The sequence below is a fragment of the Bacillus rossius genome, chromosome 8 (genome assembly GCF_032445375.1).
Source record: "Bacillus rossius redtenbacheri isolate Brsri chromosome 8, Brsri_v3, whole genome shotgun sequence".
NCBI lineage: Eukaryota > Metazoa > Arthropoda > Insecta > Phasmatodea > Bacillidae > Bacillus > Bacillus rossius.
In genome coordinates, this window is record NC_086336.1 from 67,980,655 (window position 1) to 68,004,190 (window position 23,536).

The 23,536-nt window shown below is 42.9% G+C and overlaps 1 protein-coding gene across 2 annotated transcripts in view; it reads left to right on the forward strand.

Annotated features, from left to right (window-relative positions):
• Window positions 1-6,705: 6,705 nt before the first annotated feature.
• LOC134535192 (actin-associated protein FAM107A) overlaps window positions 6,706-23,536 on the forward strand; it is a 115,564-nt gene continuing 98,733 nt past the window's right edge. Inside the window, exons 1-2 of one of the 2 annotated variants that reach the window (XM_063374212.1) lie at window positions 6,706-7,601; window positions 7,703-7,880. In XM_063374212.1, the coding sequence (XP_063230282.1) occupies window positions 7,800-7,880 (81 nt within the window). In that variant the 5' untranslated portion in view covers window positions 6,706-7,601; window positions 7,703-7,799. Of the gene's footprint in view, window positions 7,881-23,536 lie in introns of both variants that reach the window. The other variant, XM_063374211.1, reaches the window with a different exon arrangement.

Below are 23,536 nucleotides of genomic sequence, written 5' to 3' on the forward strand. Positions count from 1 at the left end.
AGGGAGAGAGCGGGAGCGGTCCCCGAGTAGGGGTCGCTGCCCAAGAGCAGGGAGAGGTAGGAAGGTGGAGCAGTCTTTCAGAGAGGTCGCTGCCTAAATAATACTGATCAAGTATTTTTGCCACATTCATTTACCCAGAAGTACTGGGGAGAGCTTTTCCACCTGGATTAGATCAGCCAGGGTAAATATACAATGTATGTACATATTCATTAGGGAGGGCACATCTGTACCCTTCCTGTACATACATATTCGAATTACAATACTCTTTACATTCACTTGTATAATTAACAGGTTTCTTGTCACAACACTGGGTATTTACATAATTGTCCTGAATTAGGCTGGGCAGGTAGACAAAGTTTCCTTAATTTACATTCCCCTTTGTCTGCCATCTAGGGGCGGGTTGCGAACTAACGTTCCTCCCCATAGATTATGTAGGATGGGTGGCGCACTTGGGGCTTGTGCTATCATACCAGCCGAGGCCAAACTGGTGGACATGACATAACTTTTGTTCAATATGCGAGTATATCTTTAAACATAGCCTGACTCGTTTTCCGCTCTCTTCGCACTTAGCGCGAAAAATGTGACCCCGGGTATCTAGCACCTTCCAGTCACGACAGTCGTTCCTCAACCAGTGAGAAGGCCGAATGCATCATGTCGGGGCCTCTCGCCGAGCCACCGGAGTGTTTAGATGGTTACACATCACTAGCGAATACTGAAAGATTTGGTCATTAAAAAAAAAAAAAAAACATGTCATGCAAACTCAATTTATTGAAAACGAAAGGTACTGACTGACCAGTGTTTTAAAGTACATGTTATTAAGTCTTTTATTCTCGCTTTCCCATTAATGTTAATATTTTCAACAATAAACTATACAAACAAGAAAAAATAAAAAGGATAAGGATCGGCGTGAGACCACGGGTATTTGGACAACTTTCCCGGGCCTGTAGTTGTGCTAGCCAAAGAGTATATTACAATTATTTTTTTGTGTATTAAAATTTACATTATCATGTTACCATTACTTAATTTAGACTTTTCTTGAGGTATACATAGGCTTAAAATTTAAAATTTACCTTTTCTTTACAATAAATTAAAATATATTAAATAACTTATTAATATTTAAAATATAATTTTAATAAATAACGCAATTTTATACCTAAACTTATATATAAAATATATAGTAATAGTAATGTATGTGTATATTAACATGTTCTATAGTAAAATAAATAAATAAACTCTCATTGCATTTTGTTTACCATATTTAATTAAAAGAATCGGTTTTAATACGAAATGTTTTAAATACAGGAATGTTGGCTGCTCTGCCGAGTCCAACAGTTCAAAGTAGTTCGTAGTTAACGAAACTGTCGCTAGATGGCAAAAGCAGTTCCATGTCTGGTTTGCTCCCCCTATTGTTGGGGTAGCGTGTCGCTGTTCCCTTCCCCCAACAGCTGCAGGGTCAACCGTCATCAAATTGATCCGCGGGTTGTGAATGGGGCCGGGTGGAGACCTGGTTTACGCGCGTGTCACTATCGATCAGGCCGGATGCGGCGGCGGTGGTGGTGAATTGGCGTCATGACGCCGACGAGCGACGCGGAGGCGGTGTGACGGTTGATCGGCGAAGATGCACGGCGTGTACCGGGCGAAGCATGCGTTCAGGAGATCGATGGCGGCCGCGGGCTGCAAGGGGACGCCGGCCAGGTCGACACCCACCTCGCCGTGCTGCCAGCGGGGCCCGCAGCCGGGGGGCAGCGCCCGGACTTGCGTCTCCAAGCTGAGCTGTCGCCTCGAGAAGTGCAGCTCCGAGCCCAGCGTGTTCGAGGGGGCGAAGCCCGCCGACGACATGTCCACCTCCATCACCGGCCTGCCCTCGTGTGAAAGTGCCGAACTGACCTCTGACTCTCGAACTGACCTCAGTCCTCGCGCCGCTGCAACCGAAGACGACCTAATAATTTCGTTCGAAAAGGGGGATTTATTCCAAGTAAGTGTTAAAAGTATGATATTTAATCATCGAATTGTAGTTATTGTTAAGGAATGCAACTGTACACATTTTAACAAACCTTATTCGTGAACCAAGATTGCTAGGCTTGGTTTCGAATCCCGTGTAAGCAGTTACAAAGGAAAATGAGTGGTAAAAGAAAAAAAAGGATGGGGGCGGTTTTAGATCCAGTTTGAGGTTTTCATAACGTAAAATTCCTGATTATTTGTTTACTTCAACAGGTAACCAAAAAAAATTTTAACCTTTGTATTGGTTTGGCGGTATGTCGGTACCCCTGGATGCAATTCCTACTTCGAAATTTGTAATGGGAGACTGTCGTAACATAAGGTCACTGGCCATTAATTAGATCTAAAATAACAAAATTGCATTGAGCGAGTGCACAAAATGTAGAATTTTTTATTTTTTTCGCAATTGAAAACATCGCGGATGTTGCTGTGAGCCGTGGGTTTTCTCGGGGTACTTATTACTTCCTCTATGTTCAACCAACATCTCATTGGGGCATAGCATAGCATTGGACAAGATATTTTTATTTTAAAGTATTCAAAGCACGGATGAAAATATACCTATTTGATGAACAGTTACTCTTATAGGCTATGTGTTTCTTAAGCGGTGTGTCGTCATTAAAAGTTTCGTCTACAACAATGTATGAGTACTGACAAGGAGACTGTGTAAATGAGAGATAGATGCGGCGCAAACGTACAATGAGCGTAACGGGACACAGCGTAACGGGACAATGTGAGTAACGGGACACTTTTTCGTGCGTGCAGCCGGCGTTCATCGATTTATTAGACGTTGTTACGTCAAAAATACCAATTTATAACATAGAAATGTTACTACCATACGTTAACCAGGATCTTTCTTTTTTTTTTCTACATAATAGCCAAAACTATCGAGGCATTTGTCATATCGTGACACAAGCTTCTCGATGCCTTCTTCGAAGAAGTCAACCGCCAGAGAACAGAGATACAGGGCCAGCGCCTGGATCTCCCGTCTACCTCACGACGCCGCTGTGAGGCGGGTGGACTAATCGCAAGGCGCACCGGCCCCCGCGGCAAAACGTATCGCCAAGAGATGCGAATATGTGTCCGACGGGTAACATGCATTCAGGGGAAGGAAGGACTTTGCGGTGCGCCGATACAACCGCGGCGCTGCATTTTGCTAAAAAATTTTAGTGGACGTTTCATTACAGCTTTTTTTTTTTTTTACGTGATAACGTCTTATAAATCGATGAACACCGGCTCCACGCACGAAAAAAAAATTTTCACGTTCCGTCACCGGCCAACCACCGTGCGAGAAAAACTTCTATAATATCAAACAGGTTAAGGTAGGCTTTTCAACTAATTGTTCGTGATTATGTTTCAAACAAATTATTTAAATTAAATTTGCGAAAATTCTAAATAATATTTGAAAATTAAAAAAAGGATGCAATTTTTCATCATTGTTTTGTTATGACGTTATCACGTAAAATTATCGTCCGTAAACCGACCTTACAGACAACCCCCCTTTTTTATGATTATTTATTCTGCAGGATGAACTACTTATAGATAGATCTCGTACCTGCCGCCGCCGGGAGCACCGGAGATGGCGTCGTGTAATATCCCAGGACAGCCGCCGGGGTAATTGGGAGGCGCTGATGAAGCTGCAGCTCTGGAGCAGGGGTCGGCGGGGCGGGGGTTGCCCCCCGCGGCCTCACGGGCCGTCGAGCACACGTAGTTACGCCGTCTCTCTCCCCAATGCGCTGTCCTCGCTTCGACATGCCGCGATCGGAAATATCGTATAGTCTAAGAGCCCGTGTGAGCTCGACCTTCGCCCATCTGATAACCAGATGAGACCTATTTTTTTTTATGAAATATTTTTTGATTTAAAAACACGCCTATGATAGCTTGCCTATCGAAAAGTGTTCATGGCTATTTTTTATTAGATTAATTTTAATCAATTTTTTTTTTCATCACCTTCTCTCATGATAAACCAAACAAATTTGGTCTCAACAGATAGTTTTTAACATAGAGAATATGCCTTGGTAGGCTTGCCTACTGAGTTTTGTTCATAGCTATCTGGCAAGCAGGTATGAACAGGTAAGTCAATTTAGCTAACTTCACAGATATGATAATCAATAAAAATTGTTATCAGAGGAAAGATAATTTGATTACAAAAGTAACAGTATATAGGTTTGTCTGAAAAAAAACCATTCATAGAAGGTTATGAAAAATAAATTGATTAAAAATAATTTAATTATACATACATAGCATTTCATAAAAAATAGGTCTCATCTGGTTATCAGATGGGTGAAGGTCGAGCTCCCACGGGCTCTTAGACTATACGATATTTCCCGGTTCTTGGAACCCATGTCCTGCTCTGGTTCTCTGGTGTTGGGCATGTAAAAGAACCATCCAATCTCCTAATCGGATTTATGCCCGACGGGATCAGTTGTCCGAGGGAGTTAGATGTAAGTGCAGGTGTGAGTGAACCTTAGAAATTGTCCTTGTTTCGGGTCACAGCTCCGGTACCAGCCTGGACATCTGGCAGGGGTTGGATAGTCCTCCACCGGACCACGGGTTCACCGGCTGTTTTTTTTTTTTCGTGCGTGCAGCCGGCGTTCATCGATTTATAAGACGTTATCACGTCAAAAATTAAATCTGTTATGAAAGAGTGACTGGAAGGGTTGGTGTCTGTCGGCAGGTGCTGAGTCAGGAGCAGCCCCAGTGGTGGGCCGTGCGCAGTCTCTCCGGCGGCGCCGCGGGCTTCGCGCCGGCCAGCTACCTGGAGCCCGCGGCCGCGCAGTCGCCGCTCCCCGCGCAGGTGAGTCGCTCGGCGCGTGTGTCCGCGACTGTGCGCCCGCCGCTCAGCTTCCGCGCGGCATGCTGTACATCTGTGTTTCTAGCGCGGTGTCGCCTCTGGGCGAGAGCGTGAATCGGCGTGCAGGCGAAGACGTAAAGAGGAAGGTGTAATGCATGGCACTTGAGTGCTTTCGAGAATTTTTACCGGGTGTTTCATGTCTAAACATTACTCTGAATACAAGCTTTTTTAAGCACATTTTTCTCTCATAAAAAATACACTTTTAAAAAACCAAATACGGAAACAGGAAAAAAAATCCGACCTCAGCACATTCTCGAATGTTTTTTTCGTAAGCAGGCACCATTTTCAGGAATTTTTAATCGCACGGATTCTTGTTAAGCCCCGCATAGCGTATATGTGTCGCCAGATAGGTGGGTCTTTGAATAAATCTCGAACTCGTATTTAGACATTCGTGAGTGCGTCATGGAAGACCACTGGCATGAACACGAGGCAATGCTACAGCGGATTATCGTCGTGGTGCGAGTCGGAGCAGTTAGTCGGAGCTGTTAGTGTTATCTGCGCGATACGGCGGGCCACGCGCTGATAACCTCGCGGCACCGCTATCTGGCGTCGCTCCGGGAAGCGCGGCTCGGCGACACGGGCGACGGCTTCCCGCAGGAGGCTGCCCGCCCGCCGCAGGGCTGCCAACAGTGCGCCGGTGCGCAGGTAGCCGCCAACACGCGCGCCTCTGCGGAGCGGGCGAGTGAGTAGAGAAGTAGTGGTGGTTCGGGAGCAGGGGGTGACGTCACCGCGCAGGAGGCTGCCCGCCCGCCGCAGGGCTGCCAACAGTGCGCCGGTGCGCAGGTAGCCGCCAACACGCGCGCCTCTGCGGAGCGGGCGAGTGAGTAGAGAAGTAGTGGTGGTTCGGGAGCAGGGGGTGACGTCACCGCGCAGGAGGCTGCCCGCCCGCCGCAGGTCTGCCAACAGTGCGCCGGTGCGCAGGCAGCCGCCAACACGCGCGCCTCTGCGGAGCGGGCGAGTGAGTAGAGAAGTAGTGGTGGTTCGGGAACAGGGGGTGTCGTCACCGCGCAGGAGGCTGCCCGCCCGCCGTAGGGCTGCCAACAGTGCGCCGGTGCGCAGGCAGCCGCCAACACGCGCGCCTCTGCGGAGCGGGCGAGTGAGTAGAGAAGTAGTGGTGGTTCGGGAACAGGGGGTGACGTCACCGCGCAGGAGGCTGCCCGCCCGCTGCAGGGCTGCCAACAGTGCGCCGGTGCGCAGGTAGCCGCCAACATGCGCGCCTCTGCGGAGCGGGCGAGTGAGTAGAGAAGTAGTGGTGGTTCGGGAGCAGGGGGTGAAGACACCGCGCAGGAGGCTGCCCGCCCGCCGCAGGGCTGCCAACAGTGCGCCGGTGCGCAGGTAGCCGCCAACACGCGCGCCTCTGCGGAGCGGGCGAGTGAGTAGAGAAGTAGTGGTGGTTCGGGAGCAGGGGGTGACGTCACCGCGCAGGAGGCTGCCCGCCCGCCGCAGGGCTGCCAACAGTGCGCCGGTGCGCAGGTAGCCGCCAACACGCGCGCCTCTGCGGAGCGGGCGAGTGAGTAGAGAAGTAGCGGTGGTTCGGGAGCAGGGGGTGACGTCACCGCGCAGGAGGCTGCCTGCCCGCCGCAGGGCTGCCAACAGTGCGTCGGTGCGCAGGTAGCCCCCAACACGCGCGCCTCTGCGGAGCGGGCGAGTGAGTAGAGAAGTAGCGGTGGTTCGGGAGCAGGGGGTGACGTCACCGCGCAGGAGGCTGCCTGCCCGCCGCAGGGCTGCCAACAGTGCGCCGGTGCGCAGGTAGCCCCCAACACGCGCGCCTCTGCGGAGCGGGCGAGTGAGTAGAGAAGTAGTGGTGGTTCGGGAGCAGGGGGTGACGTCACCGCGCAGGAGGCTGCCAGCCCGCCGCAGGGCTGCCAACAGTGCGTCGGTGCGCAGGTAGCCGCCAACACGCGCGCCTCTGCGGAGCGGGCGAGTGAGTAGAGAAGTAGTGGTGGTTCGGGAGCAGGGGGTGACGTCACCGCGCAGGAGGCTGCCCGCCCGCCGCAGGGCTGCCAACAGTGCGCCGGTGCGCAGGTAGCCGCCAACACGCGCGCCTCTGCGGAGCGGGCGAGTGAGTAGAGAAGTAGTGGTGGTTCGGGAGCAGGGGGTGACGTCACCGCGCAGGAGGCTGCCTGCCCGCCGCAGGGCTGCCAACAGTGCGTCGGTGCGCAGGTAGCCCCCAACACGCGCGCCTCTGCGGAGCGGGCGAGTGAGTAGAGAAGTAGTGGTGGTTCGGGAGCAGGGGGTGACGTCACCGCGCAGGAGGCTGCCTGCCCGCCGCAGGGCTGCCAACAGTGCGTCGGTGCGCAGGTAGCCCCCAACACGCGCGCCTCTGCGGAGCGGGCGAGTGAGTAGAGAAGTAGTGGTGGTTCGGGAGCAGGGGGTGACGTCACCGCGCAGGAGGCTGCCTGCCCGCCGCAGGGCTGCCAACAGTGCGTCGGTGCGCAGGTAGCCGCCAACACGCGCGCCTCTGCGGAGCGGGCGAGTGAGTAGAGAAGTAGCGGTGGTTCGGGAGCAGGGGGTGACGTCACCGCGCAGGAGGCTGCCTGCCCGCCGCAGGGCTGCCAACAGTGCGTCGGTGCGCAGGTAGCCCCCAACACGCGCGCCTCTGCGGAGCGGGCGAGTGAGTAGAGAAGTAGCGGTGGTTCGGGAGCAGGGGGTGACGTCACCGCGCAGGAGGCTGCCCGCCCGCCGCAGGGCTGCCAACAGTGCGCCGGTGCGCAGGTAGCCCCCAACACGCGCGCCTCTGCGGAGCGGGCGAGTGAGTAGAGAAGTAGTGGTGGTTCGGGAGCAGGGGGTGACGTCACCGCGCAGGAGGCTGCCTGCCCGCCGCAGGGCTGCCAACAGTGCGTCGGTGCGCAGGTAGCCCCCAACACGCGCAACTCTGTGGAGCGGGCGAGTGAGTAGAGAAGTAGCGGTGGTTCGCGATCAGGGGGTGACGTCACCGCCGCGCGGGCCAATGGAGCGGCAGCTGATCCCGCGCGCCAGGCTGCGGCGCAGCAGGAGCGCCGCGACGCCGCAGTCCCGCCCGCAGCTGCAGGTGAGTGGCGGCGTACCGTTACAGTCCTACAGGCAGCAGTCTTCAACGGAACCCGAGAATTCCCGGTACTTAAGGTGCAGCGGTCTGTGATTGAAGTGATAATAGTTTTGATCGATTAAACAAGTTTCAATGTCAAAAAGTAAAAAGTTTATAAACATTTGTGTTACAATTTTTATGATAAAACGTATCTACCAACATGAGCAAACCACTTTATTTTCAGCCTTGCTCTTAATATTTAACTGGGGGGGGGGATGTAAAAATAATCGTTTTAACGTATGCAAAATCACAGTAGTGTTAACTTAAAATAACATTTATACTTTTTCATAACAAACTTAAAAGAGAAAGATATCGCTATGTAAGAGTACTGGCTTGACACCCACAGGCGCACACACACGACAGTCTGCACACCGACTGGACTGAGAGCCCTCATGGTCGCCTCGCCATAGGAGAGAGTCACATGGAAGTAACCTTAGTGCTCAATAAAAACTAAATTTCATGCTGTCGATGTTTAGTCCTGAGAGTACCGGGAATCGAATTTACCATAGTAGCTGAGCAAGTGATGATTTAAATCATTATTTCGAACACACGCCGTTGCTAGCTTGCACAGTATATCACGGGGGAAAAAAATTGAAGCACGGACACAGATGAATACACAAACACACATTAAACAAGCCAAAATGTTAAACACGGGGCATTCCGGTGAACGCAATAATTATAACAATATCACAGCACAGACGAACACAGTAAATACAGACAAACAACCACCTGGGACAACAGAGCGACAGACAGAGGAACCCAACGATGACCTAAACAGATAATCGGGACAACACACGCCGACCATACGGCGGCGCACATGCAAACCCAGTGATTAAATTAAACAGGGTTTTTTTTGTCAACACAACGACTACAGCACAGACAAACGCAGTGGGCTACCCAAGAGAGCGTGTGCTTAAGAACACTGTTCACTATCTTGAGACCGAGTTGTTTCTGACCAGGTTTGTATCGTCGGTAGTCGTCAGTTCATGCCGCGAGTCGCAGAAGGGAGCGTAGCCGAACATATTTCTTTCCAAAGAGCTTCGATACCACTGACACTTACATACATCTATGGAAATGACCATTTAAGAAACTCCTAGCGTAGCCAAAAATTTTTCTTTCCCCAGAGCATCGATACCACTGACACATATATCTATGAAAATGACCATTAAAGAAATTTCATTAACGTGATTAATTTTCGTACAGTAGTGACGTAACCTGAGGAAGAGGGTTGCTTGCCTCCCAGTCCACAAAGCGTGGGCAGTGATCAGATGGTGTACTGATGGCGGTCCAAGCCAGGAGGTTATTGCCAACTGTTGTCATTGTTTGCTACAAACCTCCACACTCGTAAAACAGCCCAGTCTTCACGGACAACTAACTGCAGGCTGCCGTGGCGTGAATGTGTGACGTCACGGCGCGTGCTGAAGACTCGGACGAGGTTTGCCAGACGCTAGGCGCTGCGATGTTCGTTTATTGACACACTGTCTATGAATAGCTGAGCGGCCGTAAACAAGGCAGTTCTGGCGTCCCGTCGGGACCAGGGTGTCCACAAGGAAAAAAAAATATTTCGTACCAAATTAGGAGAGAAAAAAGTACTAGATTTGAAAAGAAAAAAAATACCTAATTATAATTTGTTATGGTTTTAACAATTTAGGAAGTTATTATGACATTGCAATGTTCGAACTTAAATATCAAACAACACACACACATACATTCCATACTTTTTAAAAATAATTACGCTTAATAATAAAACATATTGGAGTTACTATAATATTATTATATTAAAGAAAAAAAGAACACAGTGTTAGATCTGAGCGTAAATGTACTAGACCACTAAAAGTACTAGATCTGGTAGGAAAGTACTAACTGTGGACACCCTGGTCGGGACCCGGCAGTGCTTCACGTTGCTTCACGTCGCTTCACGTTGCTTCACGTCGCTTCACGTTGCTTCACGTCGCATCACGTCGCATCACGTCGCTGCATGTCGCACGGCAAGACTCGTCGGGAAAAAAAAACGGGACACCCGTGGCTTTCAGGAAAACTTCCTGGCACTAAATTATTTTTTTTTAACGAGCCTGTAAAACTGTTCCGGCTAAGCGACTCCGTAGTCCACTCCGAAACGAAAGTAGTAGTCGCCATTCGACCAAGAAAAGAAGAAGAAAAAAATGTTAACAAGCTTTCCAAAGAATTTTTTGTGCGTGCCGGGCGAACCGTTAAAGTCGTAAAAGTGTGTTTGAGCGATTGATGTGTTGAGCTGTGACGTGTTTTGTTCGGCGGGTCAATGAACGACGGTTGGAAGGTGAATGTTGAGTGTTAGTGCTCACTGAACTCCGGTGATGTCGCAGCGAGATGGTGGTAGCCAACCTTCTGGCAGCAAGAGGCTCTATGACCTGGGAAGCCTTCTTTTCACAGACGAGAGAGCCACACCCGAAGTTCCCCGAAGTTCATGCTAGGAAACAGTTTACATGATTTCACAGTATCTATAATGTAGCTATCCTAACCAAATCAACCGTCCACAATGTTTTAAAGTATTTATACTGTAGCTAACCTAACCTAATTGACCATTAGTTATCATGAGTTACAATGAAACCAAAAAAAAAAAAACTGAAGATGCACGATCGGAAGTTTGGCTCTCTCGTCTGTGAAAAGAAGGCTTCCCTTCTGACCTAGTCTCGTACGGTTCAGTAAACATTGTTCGTGGCCTAAATGTGGATAACACCTCTGCTATCACCCACGTGATACAATCAGTTATTTACTTTCTGCGGTTTAATGCTCAGGCCTGTTAAGACAGGACAGTAATACGCATGGCGCAAAAAAAGAAAAAGGAGTCTTAGAATTATATAGTTCATGACTACAACAAATTTGTTATTATCAAAAGGAAGGAGGAGAAAATGGGGGAAGGGGGCATACTGCGGGTGAGCTATTTTGAAAATACCCGTTTTTCTTTCTCAAAAAATACACTTAATGTATATAATGACCGCCATGTTGGGAAGAGAAATTGTTTCGGTTGCTATGTGGCAACGGACCATTTTTTTTGCTTCACTTTTGCTGGTTAGTACATGTTTCTTTTGAACTCTTCCAATATCTTTGGTATATACCTGCAGAATGTCCCAATTCTTAATGAGCTGGCCAAATACTGAGAATCGATTGTACAGTCCAAGAGCAGCAAAATGAAAAGCCCTTTTAAAAATTGCCGTGCCATCCGTAATGATGGATCCAAGATGGCGGCGATCAGTCTTCCTTCGATGTGAGGCCGGAGAGCCAATCGGGACCACGGCGCGGGAGCCAATCAGCGCGCGGCGGGGAACTGGGAGTGTCGGCGAGAGTGGCAATCCTGCGGCAGGACGCGACTGGCTTCCGGCAGGCTTCCGGCTTCCGGCTTCCGTCTTCCGTGTCTTCGGCGCGACGTCAGCCGAGCCCGGCGAGGCGTTGGGTAATATCCTGTCGAGAACACATTCTCGGAGAAGTGGACCGGGGGGAGACCGGAACAGAGAGAAAAAATATACAAAGTAAAAAGAGAGTACTTGTGTACGCGCGTTAGAAGTTATACTTATTTTTGATTGAAGACACTGACATATTTTGAAATTATATTGTAACAAAAATTAATTAAACAAATACTCAGTATTCAATGTTAATATAAACATGTGTATATAAATAATTATATTTTTTAGTAAAATAATATATGTAAATTTTAATTAGTAATGACAATCAATAAATATGTGGAATATTTATTCCAACTTATTCATTTTCATTATTTCTTATATAATAATGTAAAATAAATTATACATACGGGAACATAACCTCACTTATATAAATAAACTTGAAAATTCATTTGAAAAAGTTTACAAACACAATTTATATCACTGATATTCACAATAAATAATTTTTTTTAATTATATGGACCAGTATTCAATAACAGTCACTAGATTTATGAACAGAATTCATACTTAGTTCCGCACCTGCCGTTAGAAGTCGCTACCGGAGCAGTCACGTCGACTATCGAATGATTCGAGTTGCAGATAGAACGGTTAATTAAACTATATAATGAAACGTCTGCCCACCTTGTTAAAATTAATTTAAAAGTTTATACTTTATAGTTTCTGCACAAGTTAGACGGCTATAAATGATTAACTACTAAAGGATAATTATTGTTTTATTACCTATGCGAATTCGTGGAAATTCATTTATAAAACACCTACTCACATTAATATTACTTTAAGTAAAGTAGAGAATATATATTTTATCAAATAATCCAATGGACTGAGCTAAGTATTTAATATTATATATAGCAATAATATAAACAAATAAAATGTACTCATATATGATTAAAGCACAATTTATATAATCCAGTCATCTGTTTTTTAAAAATGTAAAAACAAATTGTTCAGTTTTGAACCAAATTCCTTCAAATTAATAACCGCGTACTATAACCACTGAGCTACGAAGCCTGACAGAAGGTTGTAACGATAATATGAATGATAAGGTGTTAAATGTCAGTATGGGGTCGTCCATTAATCACGTGATGTTTTTTTTAGCAAATTTTTAACCCCCCCTCCCCCCTAGTGATTTGTGGTGAGGTTTTAGACTAACCCCCCCCCCCCCAATTAAATCATTAAATCACGTGTATTTCTTTGGTACAAAATATTTTTAAAAATTTCAGAATATTTTCTTTAAATATAGGTATAATCTAATTTAATTCTGGAAAATTAAGCACAGTGATAAAAATGTCCAGACACACATTAAGGTTGCAGGTTTATTCTCACTGGCATAAAAATAACAAAGGAAAGGCTTATATGTGATTTACGCATGTATTCGGCGCCAAAATCACAGTCTTACTGGCGACTGGCAAGCCGAGCCGGGTGGTTCATGTTGCAGCGGGTGGGGATATTGTTGCCTAGCTACGGCGAGTCAAGGTCACGCGTCGCTTTTCGGTTTAGTAGAAATCGGGTGAAAAAATAAATACACGTGATATCTCTCTACACCCCCCCTCCTCCCTTGTGATATTTCGTGATTTTTCCCTCCCCCCTCCCCCCCCAATTCGAGCCTCACGTGATTAATGGACGATCCCTATCCTTAAATTTTTAAAACTTCAAATTAATTTTTACTGTGACTATTTTAGTTTACCAAATACATTTATGTTAGTTTCGCTATAATAAAGTTACATTTGACACACCAATACGTTTGGTATGTCTTCTAATTTTGTATGAAAGTGACTATTATATTGGTTTATGTTCATTCACGTGGGTCCGCCATCTTACTGTGAAAATTTCGTTGCATGGTACGCACGCATCGTAAAAATTCACTCTCGTCATTTTTTTCCATAACGCGCCTAAAGAAAAATAGATTTTAATTTTTTTGTATGTAGTATGTCTGGTGGATCCAACCGTGATTGTGGAGGTTGAACACTGCCCCTTCCCCCCCCCCCCCAAACCATTCTCAAGCCCTGATAGAGGAGTGGTGCTAATGTAGAAGTTACTTTATAAACTAGACTTATTTACGTTTTAATTTTTAATTTTCCTGCGTTTATTTCTTTGTTGAGTTAGTGGATTGTCAAACGAGGACGACAAACACGTAATAGATGTGTGATACAAGTGATACAGACCCCTTTAAACAAATGACTGCACCCGCCCTGAATAATGCACAAAGGGCGAACCACTTAGATACGAACATTTCTTGTTGTCTATGAAGAGAAAAGGGAGTGCTGGTAAGGATAATATTCTCTCTCTCATTCAGTGCCACTACGTTTCTAGAAGCAAAGAATCGAACCAGTGGAGAGAGACATTAGCAATGGTGCATGATTCGAGAGACGGCCCTGTTTATTTTATTGTTACAACAGGTCTAATCACAGTGTTAGAATGATGTGAAACAAATATGTTTCGGTTGGTGTTATATGATGTAAAGATCTGCGCTCCGTGCGGTGATGCAACGTGACGTAACTGCGCTGTGAGCAACCAGGTCGTGTAATAGCTTCCTCTTTAGGACGTGGTCGTTAGTCACACAGCGCTGCCCGCGGTGCGCCGGAGGGCCAGCCTCAGCCTCGGCCTGCGTTGGCGCTGATCCTGCAGCACTGAATACAAACACACGCTCACCGTGTCAACTCTTGTTTCCTTGCGCTTACAAGGGTGGGGCTGGGTGGACCCCTGGGTTCCACGGCCCGGACACAGTCCTGTTCATTTTTATCTCAGTATACATACTCGCTGTGGTTACTTTAAAGTAAAACAATTTCATAAATAAAGTTTATATTAGACTTATAAGTTAGTAACCATAATTATACCCTGTATCTTCAGGTTAAACGACATTCTGAAAAGAGTGTAGGTAAGAAATAACCTAGCAATTATAATGTAGCGCGTGACTGTACAATTGGGCGTCTCGGATCCTGTGTCCAGGGCCCGTGATCGAATGTGGGGGCCGTGCGTGGTACACACACCAAACGCCCCGGACTGGTCTCCGCAGCAGGCTACACCTACTGTTGTAACTGTCTGTTGGCCGGGCGCCCGAACACGTGTCCTCATTGTCGTTGTGTTGGGGACCAGGTCGGGAGCAGAGAGGAACGCAACAAGCAACACGGCGAATCCGTGAAGAGTTTTTGGGAGAATAACAAAATGAAATCCACTAGGCCACATAAGTTAAATGCACTTATTGAATGCAAGACGAAGGCGATAAAGAAGAGAGAAATGACGAGTAACCGAAATACGTGTTTAACCTTCAGAAGCACCAACAATATATTCCCGCCTTTCAACACAAATTATATTATCGCCACATCAAAACATGTTCATTTAAATGACTAAAATCATTATTTTGGACATAAGCCATTGCCGTTATGGAATAGAGAAAACCCGAAGAACGGACAAAGAAAAATGAATACCCAAACAACACAGAAAACAATTCAAAATGAGTCGATTTCAAAGGTTAAAAGTAAAGACAGCACAGAAATCAGTTTTCGAAACTACGTGATGGTTTTGTCTTAGGAAACCTTCTGTTGTGTTTTGTCAAAACGCCTTTTTAATTTCATCGCTGGGTTCTCATGTGCGTCTCGCAATTATCGGTTCAAGTGTATTTTGTTTAGTATTATCGTTGGGTTTTACTGTCTGTCACTGTTGTGTCCAAGGTTGTTGTTTGTCTGTTACACAACTGTTGTTATTTCAACTGTCTCGTAAGCGGTTCGGCTTTGCTGTGACATTGTTGTAATTCCTACCACGGAATATTATGCTGTATTTACATTGGCTGATTTTAGCTTGTTTTATGTGTGTTTGTGTGTTTAGCTTTCTTTGTCTGTTATTCGTTTATTCTTTATGACATCATACATTGCAAACAAACGTTGGATTCTAGAATAATTATTTAAATTAACATTCCCTACTGCATGAATGATTCGAAGAATCTACTGAAACATGTTCAACGAGCATTTGGTAAGTGGCGTCAACGTAATTAGGGTTTAGAAGGATTCGCGTTTGTTGTGTTCCGGATAGTAGTAAAGGAAATACTGCCTGCGTGCTCCTGACAATCTTTTTTTTTTTTATGTGGTGTGTTTTTGCCGCCTACAGCTTGCGCCAACGGCCATATGTCAATGTATCCTTATTCAAATAGCTTCGTCATCTCGTCTGCAACTAAATATCTGCATTCTAAAATTCATCTACGCCGTACCCGGGACTCGAACCTAGGACCCCTCGCACCGTAGGCCGGTGTGTAACTGACTACGCTAAACCATTGAATATATATAATGTATAGAAGTCGCGAGCCCAGGTTAAATTTTCTGTCCGGTTTCTTAGAAGAATTGTTGTAGTTCCAAGCTCCGCCGCTGCGATCGCTTTCATCGCTGGGTATCGGCCGTATACGCCCCTGGCGGTATTTGGCAGAACTAGGTTAACCAGCCCAGTCGTGACATCATCCTTCACCCCCTCCCCCCCCTCGAAAATCCCAGACCAACGATTCAAATTACCCGGCAGGTCTTATCAGCATCGTTAGGCGACCTTGAAGAGGAGCTTCCCTTACCGTCGTTTGAGAATGATGAAATCCCAAAAGAAGCTAGCCACGGAAATCACTGAATGATGGGATTCTGTACCCGAGTGAAGTGAAAATTAGCTATTTAAACTTTGTATTGGGCCAATAGTCAGTGTTACGTTCAAAATATGGTTTTATTTTAAAAGTAAAATACTTATTTAAACTATATTTCGCGTTTGTACAAATTTACTTTTAGATATTGGCAAGGAAAATCAACATACCTTAAACAACCTTCTCTTATTCAACGTTATCTATTAAGTAGTAAAAGGGGTAGATATTATTTTTAAAAATAAAAAAAATGTAACCCACTAAATCAGTATTGGCAAGATATATATAAATTCAATATTAAAATACGCACATTAAAATTTTTTGTAATTAACTTTTTTCGGTAATAAAAATTCAGGATGATTTTGGTTTAATTGGTTTACGTATATTGCTATATTTTCTAAATCACATAGAAAAGGGAAAACAGTGCATCAGTGAAAATTCAAAAATTTAGTTTAAGTAATACTAGCCATACCAAAAGATCAATATGCGAGATAAGAAATTTGGTAACTGCTCTACATTTCAAATAAAAATGCATTGGTTTCATGAATACTGAAATGTATGCCTAATAAGGCATATTATGTTATTATACTAAGCATGACTATAACTAAAAAAATTACAGTAATTTAAAACGATGGCAGTCTTAACATACAATAAGTGCGCGAGTCTTAGTTTATTTCTTAATTGGCTTCTTCGTCAGATGGAAAAGAGTTAAGATTTCATCAAGGAAAAATATATTCTCAAAGTCACTAAACCGGGAGATAGAAAATAAGGTAGGTACTTAATTTTAAATAAAAGTTAAAATAGACTTACGCTAAACCAATTAAAAATAAGTCGTAAAAATATTTTTATTTATTAAATATGTTGTATACTTGACAGTTCTTTGTGTATAATTCTTCAAAAATCTTTGAAATTTAATACATATTTTCTTAAAATGGTAGAATATCAGCAATACCCGGAAATTACGTGAGCAAAGCCACGGGTTATTAGATACACTTTTATTATAAAATAAAAACAATTATGCATTTGTAGTTCACGAATGTGATATTTTGTTTATTGCTTCACAACATTCATTTGCCAGTCTCAAATTTCATCGTACCACTTGTCAGAAATGTCACCAAAAATGAGAGATGGTTTTTTTTTGACGAATTTCAATTACGAGGAAACCTTTCGCAAGACTTTTTTCTTCGCAGTAGTCACTGGGACACCATTAATTTAAATCCACTAAGATAATAAAATTGTATGTATAATGATTTATTTTTGTATATTTATATAACTTCCCGACCAATTTTTAATGATTTTCATGTGAATAAAAACTTGTAAAGCAATTTAATTAACTGTGTCATAATACTTCTGATTAGATGGAAATACAAACTTTTCATCAGTAATATACGATGATAAAAATATTTATTATTGCAAAATAATATTCACTGTTCAAATGCCAATTTAAATAGATTATTCATACATGTTTCCTGCTAATTAATGGTTTAAAATAATAATTTTTTAGTATAAAATCATTTTTCTCTTGTGTTAAAATGGGTTGCTAAAATGAGGAATTATAAATGTCACTTACTAAGTCCGTGCACAGATTTACACAAAACAGCAATGTAAATAATCTTTTTTGGTAGTTTCTAATTTTGTGCCCTGGATAACATGAATTTGGTTTAATTCATACCAAAGAGAATTTTTTGAACAACTTAAATTGATGTCATAAATAAATATTTATTTTATATTAAAAATCCACAAACAGTTTTTAAAATATAATATTTATCACGCCAGATGGAATAATGAACAAAAAATAGCTCTTATATGTTGTCTGTGTTTAAAGAATTGTATTATATTTCATGGAAATAATATTTACCTTTCGGTTATTAAAAGAAAATATATTTGTATTCAAAATACTTGCGCATCGTTTTTACGAGCATAAAGGCCGGGATACATTCGCAATAGCACGCAAACAGCACACAGATAGCACACACGCACAGAGATAGCACAGAGCTTGATGCTACATTCACGCACAACACAACACAAAATAATACCGGAAGCATTCAAAAAAGTTTTTTAAATGTAAAACTCCCGTTCACAATTTTGGTCACTGAAGTTGGCATACGTGACGTTTGTTTAGATTCGTGTGTTATTGTGGTACGGTTTTCGTTAAACCCAGAAATATTTTAAATATTTCAAAGTTTACGTACAAAACACAATGAGCATTCAAAAATATATATCACTGTTTATTTCAAATCCGGCTTCTTTAACACATTCAGACACAGACTTCCAAGCATTTAATTTAGCTTCTTCATTTTTGTATCCTGCGGATCCCCTGTCATACAAAATATTTTTACTTTCTATTACAACTATCAAAAAGCTATCAAATGTGCCTTCCATTTTTATTTTATCGCGTGTTTGAAAACAATAACAAACTACTCAAGTCAAGAGCACCAATACTTTCGTGACAATTGTTCTTTTATAAGCCCACTCGAGTAGTACTTAAACTGTTTGCTGATTGGCTACCACCATGGTCGCGCACAGAAAATAACCTAAAAGTTAAAAGTTAATGAACTTTCTGTGCGCCGATCCTGTGCTATTTTTCTGTGCGCGTGCTATTTGCCAATGTGGCAGCTCATATCTAATAGTGTATGTTGAACTTCTGTGCGTCTGTGCTGTTTGCTTGCTATTGCGAATGTAGCCCGGGCTTAACTTGTGTATCTAACCTCAAAGCAAGGAATATAAAGAGTGGGAACTCAATGCTATAACAAACACTCTTATTTTCTTTGGAGATCCGGGAAATGTGCGTTATTTATAAGCAACTTAACATAGTAAATCGTTAACATTTCAGATCTATGTTGGCAAAATTGATTTTTTTTGTGGTCATTCGCTACTGGGAATATACACCATATAACGTTTAAGATTATTTATTTTGAATTACGAAACAACCAAAACATTATGTAAAAATGCTTCATCTTATGTAAAAAAAATTATAAACTGCATAGCCACAAAGTATGACATCATACCATTAGTTTCAGTTACTAATAACAGCACGTGCACGCGTTTGAACAGTCTTCGCAGCCATAGTTGTTTCATAGCTACCAAAATCATTCAACGTTGTCAAGAATTATTCCAAATTATGTTTTGCCATTTTACTCAATGCGCCACTCCGTTAACACAACTTTTAAATAAATTCTGAACTACGAATGTCAGTGGGAATGTACACTATACTGTACATTCCAATCTGATACGCTTTAAGAAATTTCTGTAGTTTTCTTATTATTAAAACTTAATTTTTGATGTTGGCATCTTTTAACCGCACTTTTTTTTTTTTTTTCGGTGGCCGTACTCCTCCAATTCAGTTGCGCCCGCCCGTATCTAAGCGCTCGGATTTCAACAAAGGGCACCGCCTCTCGATAGAGTGAAACAGAGAATTACGCGCACGACCTTGAAAAAAGCGACGCTACAGCGCTCTGGCGTGGAAGCTGGTAACTACGAGTACCCTCTTGTGGAAAGAAGAGCTGTCTAGCGGCGGAGCTAACAACTACCTCAGTTTTGGATCCGAAAATTGGAATAATAAATCCTATCCCCTCGCGACTTCTATAAGTTATATATATTCAATGGCTAAACTACGCTAGTCAACAACACGTCTCAGAGAGTACATAGATGTGTGTACGATAGAGCTGTATCAAACCGTATGTATTCGGTACTGAGTAACGGGTGTGCCATCTAGTACCGAGTAACGAAACGTTACACACGGCTGCATTTCGTTACTCGCATTTTTGGTATGTTTTACGCATGCGCGCGCATATTCGATGAATTTACGTTACAAAGAACGATGTTTGTTTATTAAGTAAAGTATAATTTGGAAATTCGTCGTCCAAGTTTTTTACTGTTTATTAAAGGTATTGTTGTGTGTAGACAAAGTTTGAGATTGGAACAGAAACAACGTAAGAAAGTATTTTTTACAAATTAGAAATATGTATGTTTTTTGTTTTTTATTATCGCGTATTTTCACGTTTTTTTGTTCTTATCTTAAAAGAGATAATATCGCTCTAATAAGATTTAATTGTTTCTCGGTTAACAAAACTGTTAATTATCAAATATTGTTAATTGTTTATATTCTATTTATTATTATTTACGCGACGTCATACTGTACGCGTACGCAATACGACTCGATTCGTTGCTCTAACATAACATAGCATGTTATGAGGTATCAGAAGTAACGAGTAACGTAACGATACGATAGTAACGAGTACTAATTATTATAGTAACGAATACATACGGGTACGCTTTTTTTTTCGATACTTTTACACCTCTAGTGACGAGCTGCGCGCGCTCCAGTCACCGAGTTAGTACGTGGAAGAGGGGGGAGCAGGGGAAAGGGAGCGGCAGGTGGAGCGATCTAGCGGCGGTCGCCGGCACTACCGACCCGCCTGACAAGCGTGGAGACGCGCTGCTGCTAGCTTCAGTCCCGCGAACACCCGGCTGGCGACAGAGTGTGTTGTGTCGTCTGCGGTGGACTTGCCTGAGACGTGTTCAGTCGCCGCCGATCGCGAACGGTTCGCTTTTGTTTTTGTTTTTAATAGTCACTCGCGTGGTGACTATTTCAACCAGGACGTTTATCGATATTCTTCAGCCCCGGAAACAGAAGAACCACAAACGACGCTGGAAAGGGTTTCTCGTTTTTTCCTGTGGACATGTCCGTTGGAGAATTGTGCAGCATCTGGAAAGGTACATACGGCTTGTGTGTACTGCTTGAGGCCTGACCACAGTCACAAGCACTACACAGCATTATACATAAACAGTTGAACTCCGTGTACGTGTAATTCAGTTTTACCAGCTGAAATCGTAACATTTACACAAGAACGCTATTAAGTAGAGCAGCTCTAGGTTCAACTGTAGTTTAATACTAAGTTATTTCTAAAACCGTGATATGTTTTTAGGCCTATTAAAAGCTCTTGAACGTCAAGTTATGTCGACATTTAAAATTTTTTTTAATAGATAAGAAAATGCACGTGTTGGCTAGATTGTGCCGAAAATTATTTTATTTTGTTGATTCAATTTCTAAAAGAGGAAAAATTTATTTCTGCGTTTGAGTTTGCAATACGTGTGCTAGTGTGGATTTATGTTGATTGTGGCAGAGTCTTGGTCATTGTATGTTTATAGTTTTCACCGAGTCAAATGGCGTTGAAGGAATTCCGGCAACACATTCGCGTTACTTCAGTGTAAACATCCACAGTACGAAACATTTTTTTTATTAATGAAATATGAACAAAATGTACTTATTTTATTGCACTTTAGTGCGTCACTGCGCTTAGGAATTTATTTAATATCGCGAACGCCTCGTCTGATAATTTTCATAGGTACCTATCTTAGTAGTACGCTCACTGATGAACAAAAGTGGAGAACTTAAAGGGTTAAGTTCTTCTGTTAATTATATTACAGTACGGAATATATTTCGGTATATTGTTCTAAACAAAATATAGTTCCCACGGTATCGAATTGTATACCCGGTTTAGTTTTTTTAATACAATACCACTTCATAATTTCATTAATCATTTTCATATTGATTTTAACGCTCCGGTTGTTATAAAGTATACTAGAGACCTACCAATTCTATTATATAACTCAATTCCGTTCATATAATATTTACGCTACCGTATTCTATTATCCAACTCGGTTTAGTATATTTGGCGATATAACATTACTATAATTTAATTGTTTATTATAATTTAAACTAAAGAATACTTGAGTCAAACCAGTGGCGTAGCCAGGATTTGTGTATGGGGGGTGTTAAGAAGCATGCCCCCCCCCCCCTCCAGTATTAAAGCGGGGGGTCCGGGGGTCCTCCCCCGGGAAAATTTGGATTTTTAAGGTGTAAAATAGTGCTATTTTAGCAGTTTTCGGTACTTAAATTTAAATATTGTAATGGTAAAAATTTTATTAATTTTAATATGAAATTTGTTTGAGTGATGAATAAGAAATTAATTAAAGATTTGGTGCTAAGGGGGGGGGGGGGGTTGAACCCGTAAACACCCCCCCACCCCCCTGGCTACGCCCCTAAGTCAAACATAGTTTAGTTTAGAACACAATACCAAAAATATATTCCGTACTATAATGGAAAATCACAAAATCTCGTGCAAGCAAGCTTGTGATTGTTCCCCGTACAAAACGCCCTGTTCCCGCGCTTTTAACGTAAGAATGTAATGTACTTCAGCAACGGCTTGTTGAAGGATTCATTGATATCCCTACTATATCACGAAGTAAACGTATTATATATATGTGTGTGTGTATTTAATTAGCTGACCTACCCTCACTAAACCTCGCTTTGTGTGCTAATGTGTTGGAAGTGCTAAATGTACTTCAACGATTGCAAAACTAACTACGTCTTAGTAAAACGTGCAGTTTTTTTATTACCTAATAAATTTTTATTATGATTCACCTAACCATAGAAAACAAATATTTCACCTAACATCGCAAATTAAATACACATTACTTCTCGCTTAATACAGAAACGAAATGAACTAAAAACCCTACTACTAATCACTGGCATATTAAAACCATTTATTCACGTTATAAATATGTGTTGTTGTTTCACTTATTACTTCACTCCTACATTTGTCACAACCGTTAATTTCCCTCCAATTTTTTTAAAAATGTGTTATATGGCCTACAGCTTTCGCCCACGGCGATATGTCAATGTATAATTATTCTAATCTCTTTAAAATATCGGTAGCAATAAAATATATATGCATTCAAATTATACACCCACGCCTGATCCGGGACTCGAACCCAGGACCCCTTGCACTGTAAGCCGGTGTGCATCCAGCTACGCTACGTAGGTCGGCGATTTCCTTACAAGAACTCACACTGTCATTCCTTTTTTTTTTGTTGTTGTTTCTAAACACTAGTTATATTTTCACTGTCACCAGTTTTACGTACTTAATTTTCCTTCATTCAAGTTTTAATTTTGGCCAACTTCCATGGCGTCATTATTTCCCCTACTTTCTTTACACTCGGTAAAAAAATTGGTAGTCTGTAAAGTCGGTTTACGGACGATAGTTTAACGTGACAACGTCATAACAAAACATTGATGAAATGATTGCATACTTTATGAATAAAATTGAATCATTTTTATTTTAATAATAAAAGAATAAATACTTGAAATTATACTAGTAATCAGATTTTTTAAAATGCAAGAATAATTAACCTTTATTGCCGAAATTGTTGTTGTAATAAGCAATGAAAACCACATTAACTTTTCACTTCACTTTATAAACAGTCGAGTGGAAGAGAGATAGATGCTGCGCAAGCGTACAATGAGCGTAACGGAACAATGTGCGTAACGTGACAATTTTTTCGTGCGTGCAGCCGGCGATCGTCGATTTATTAGACGTTGTCACGTCAAAAACATTTGTAATGCAGGTATCGGTGTAGTGAACTTGACCCCCTGTAATTGAAGGCTGTTACGCTAAGAATGATGGCTGTTACGTAGTCTGCTCCGGCGCTGCACTAGTCGCTGCCAATTGGCGGGCGGATGGTGACGTGATTGCCCTCTTCGACCGGACTGAGTGGTTCTCCCCAGGGGCCTC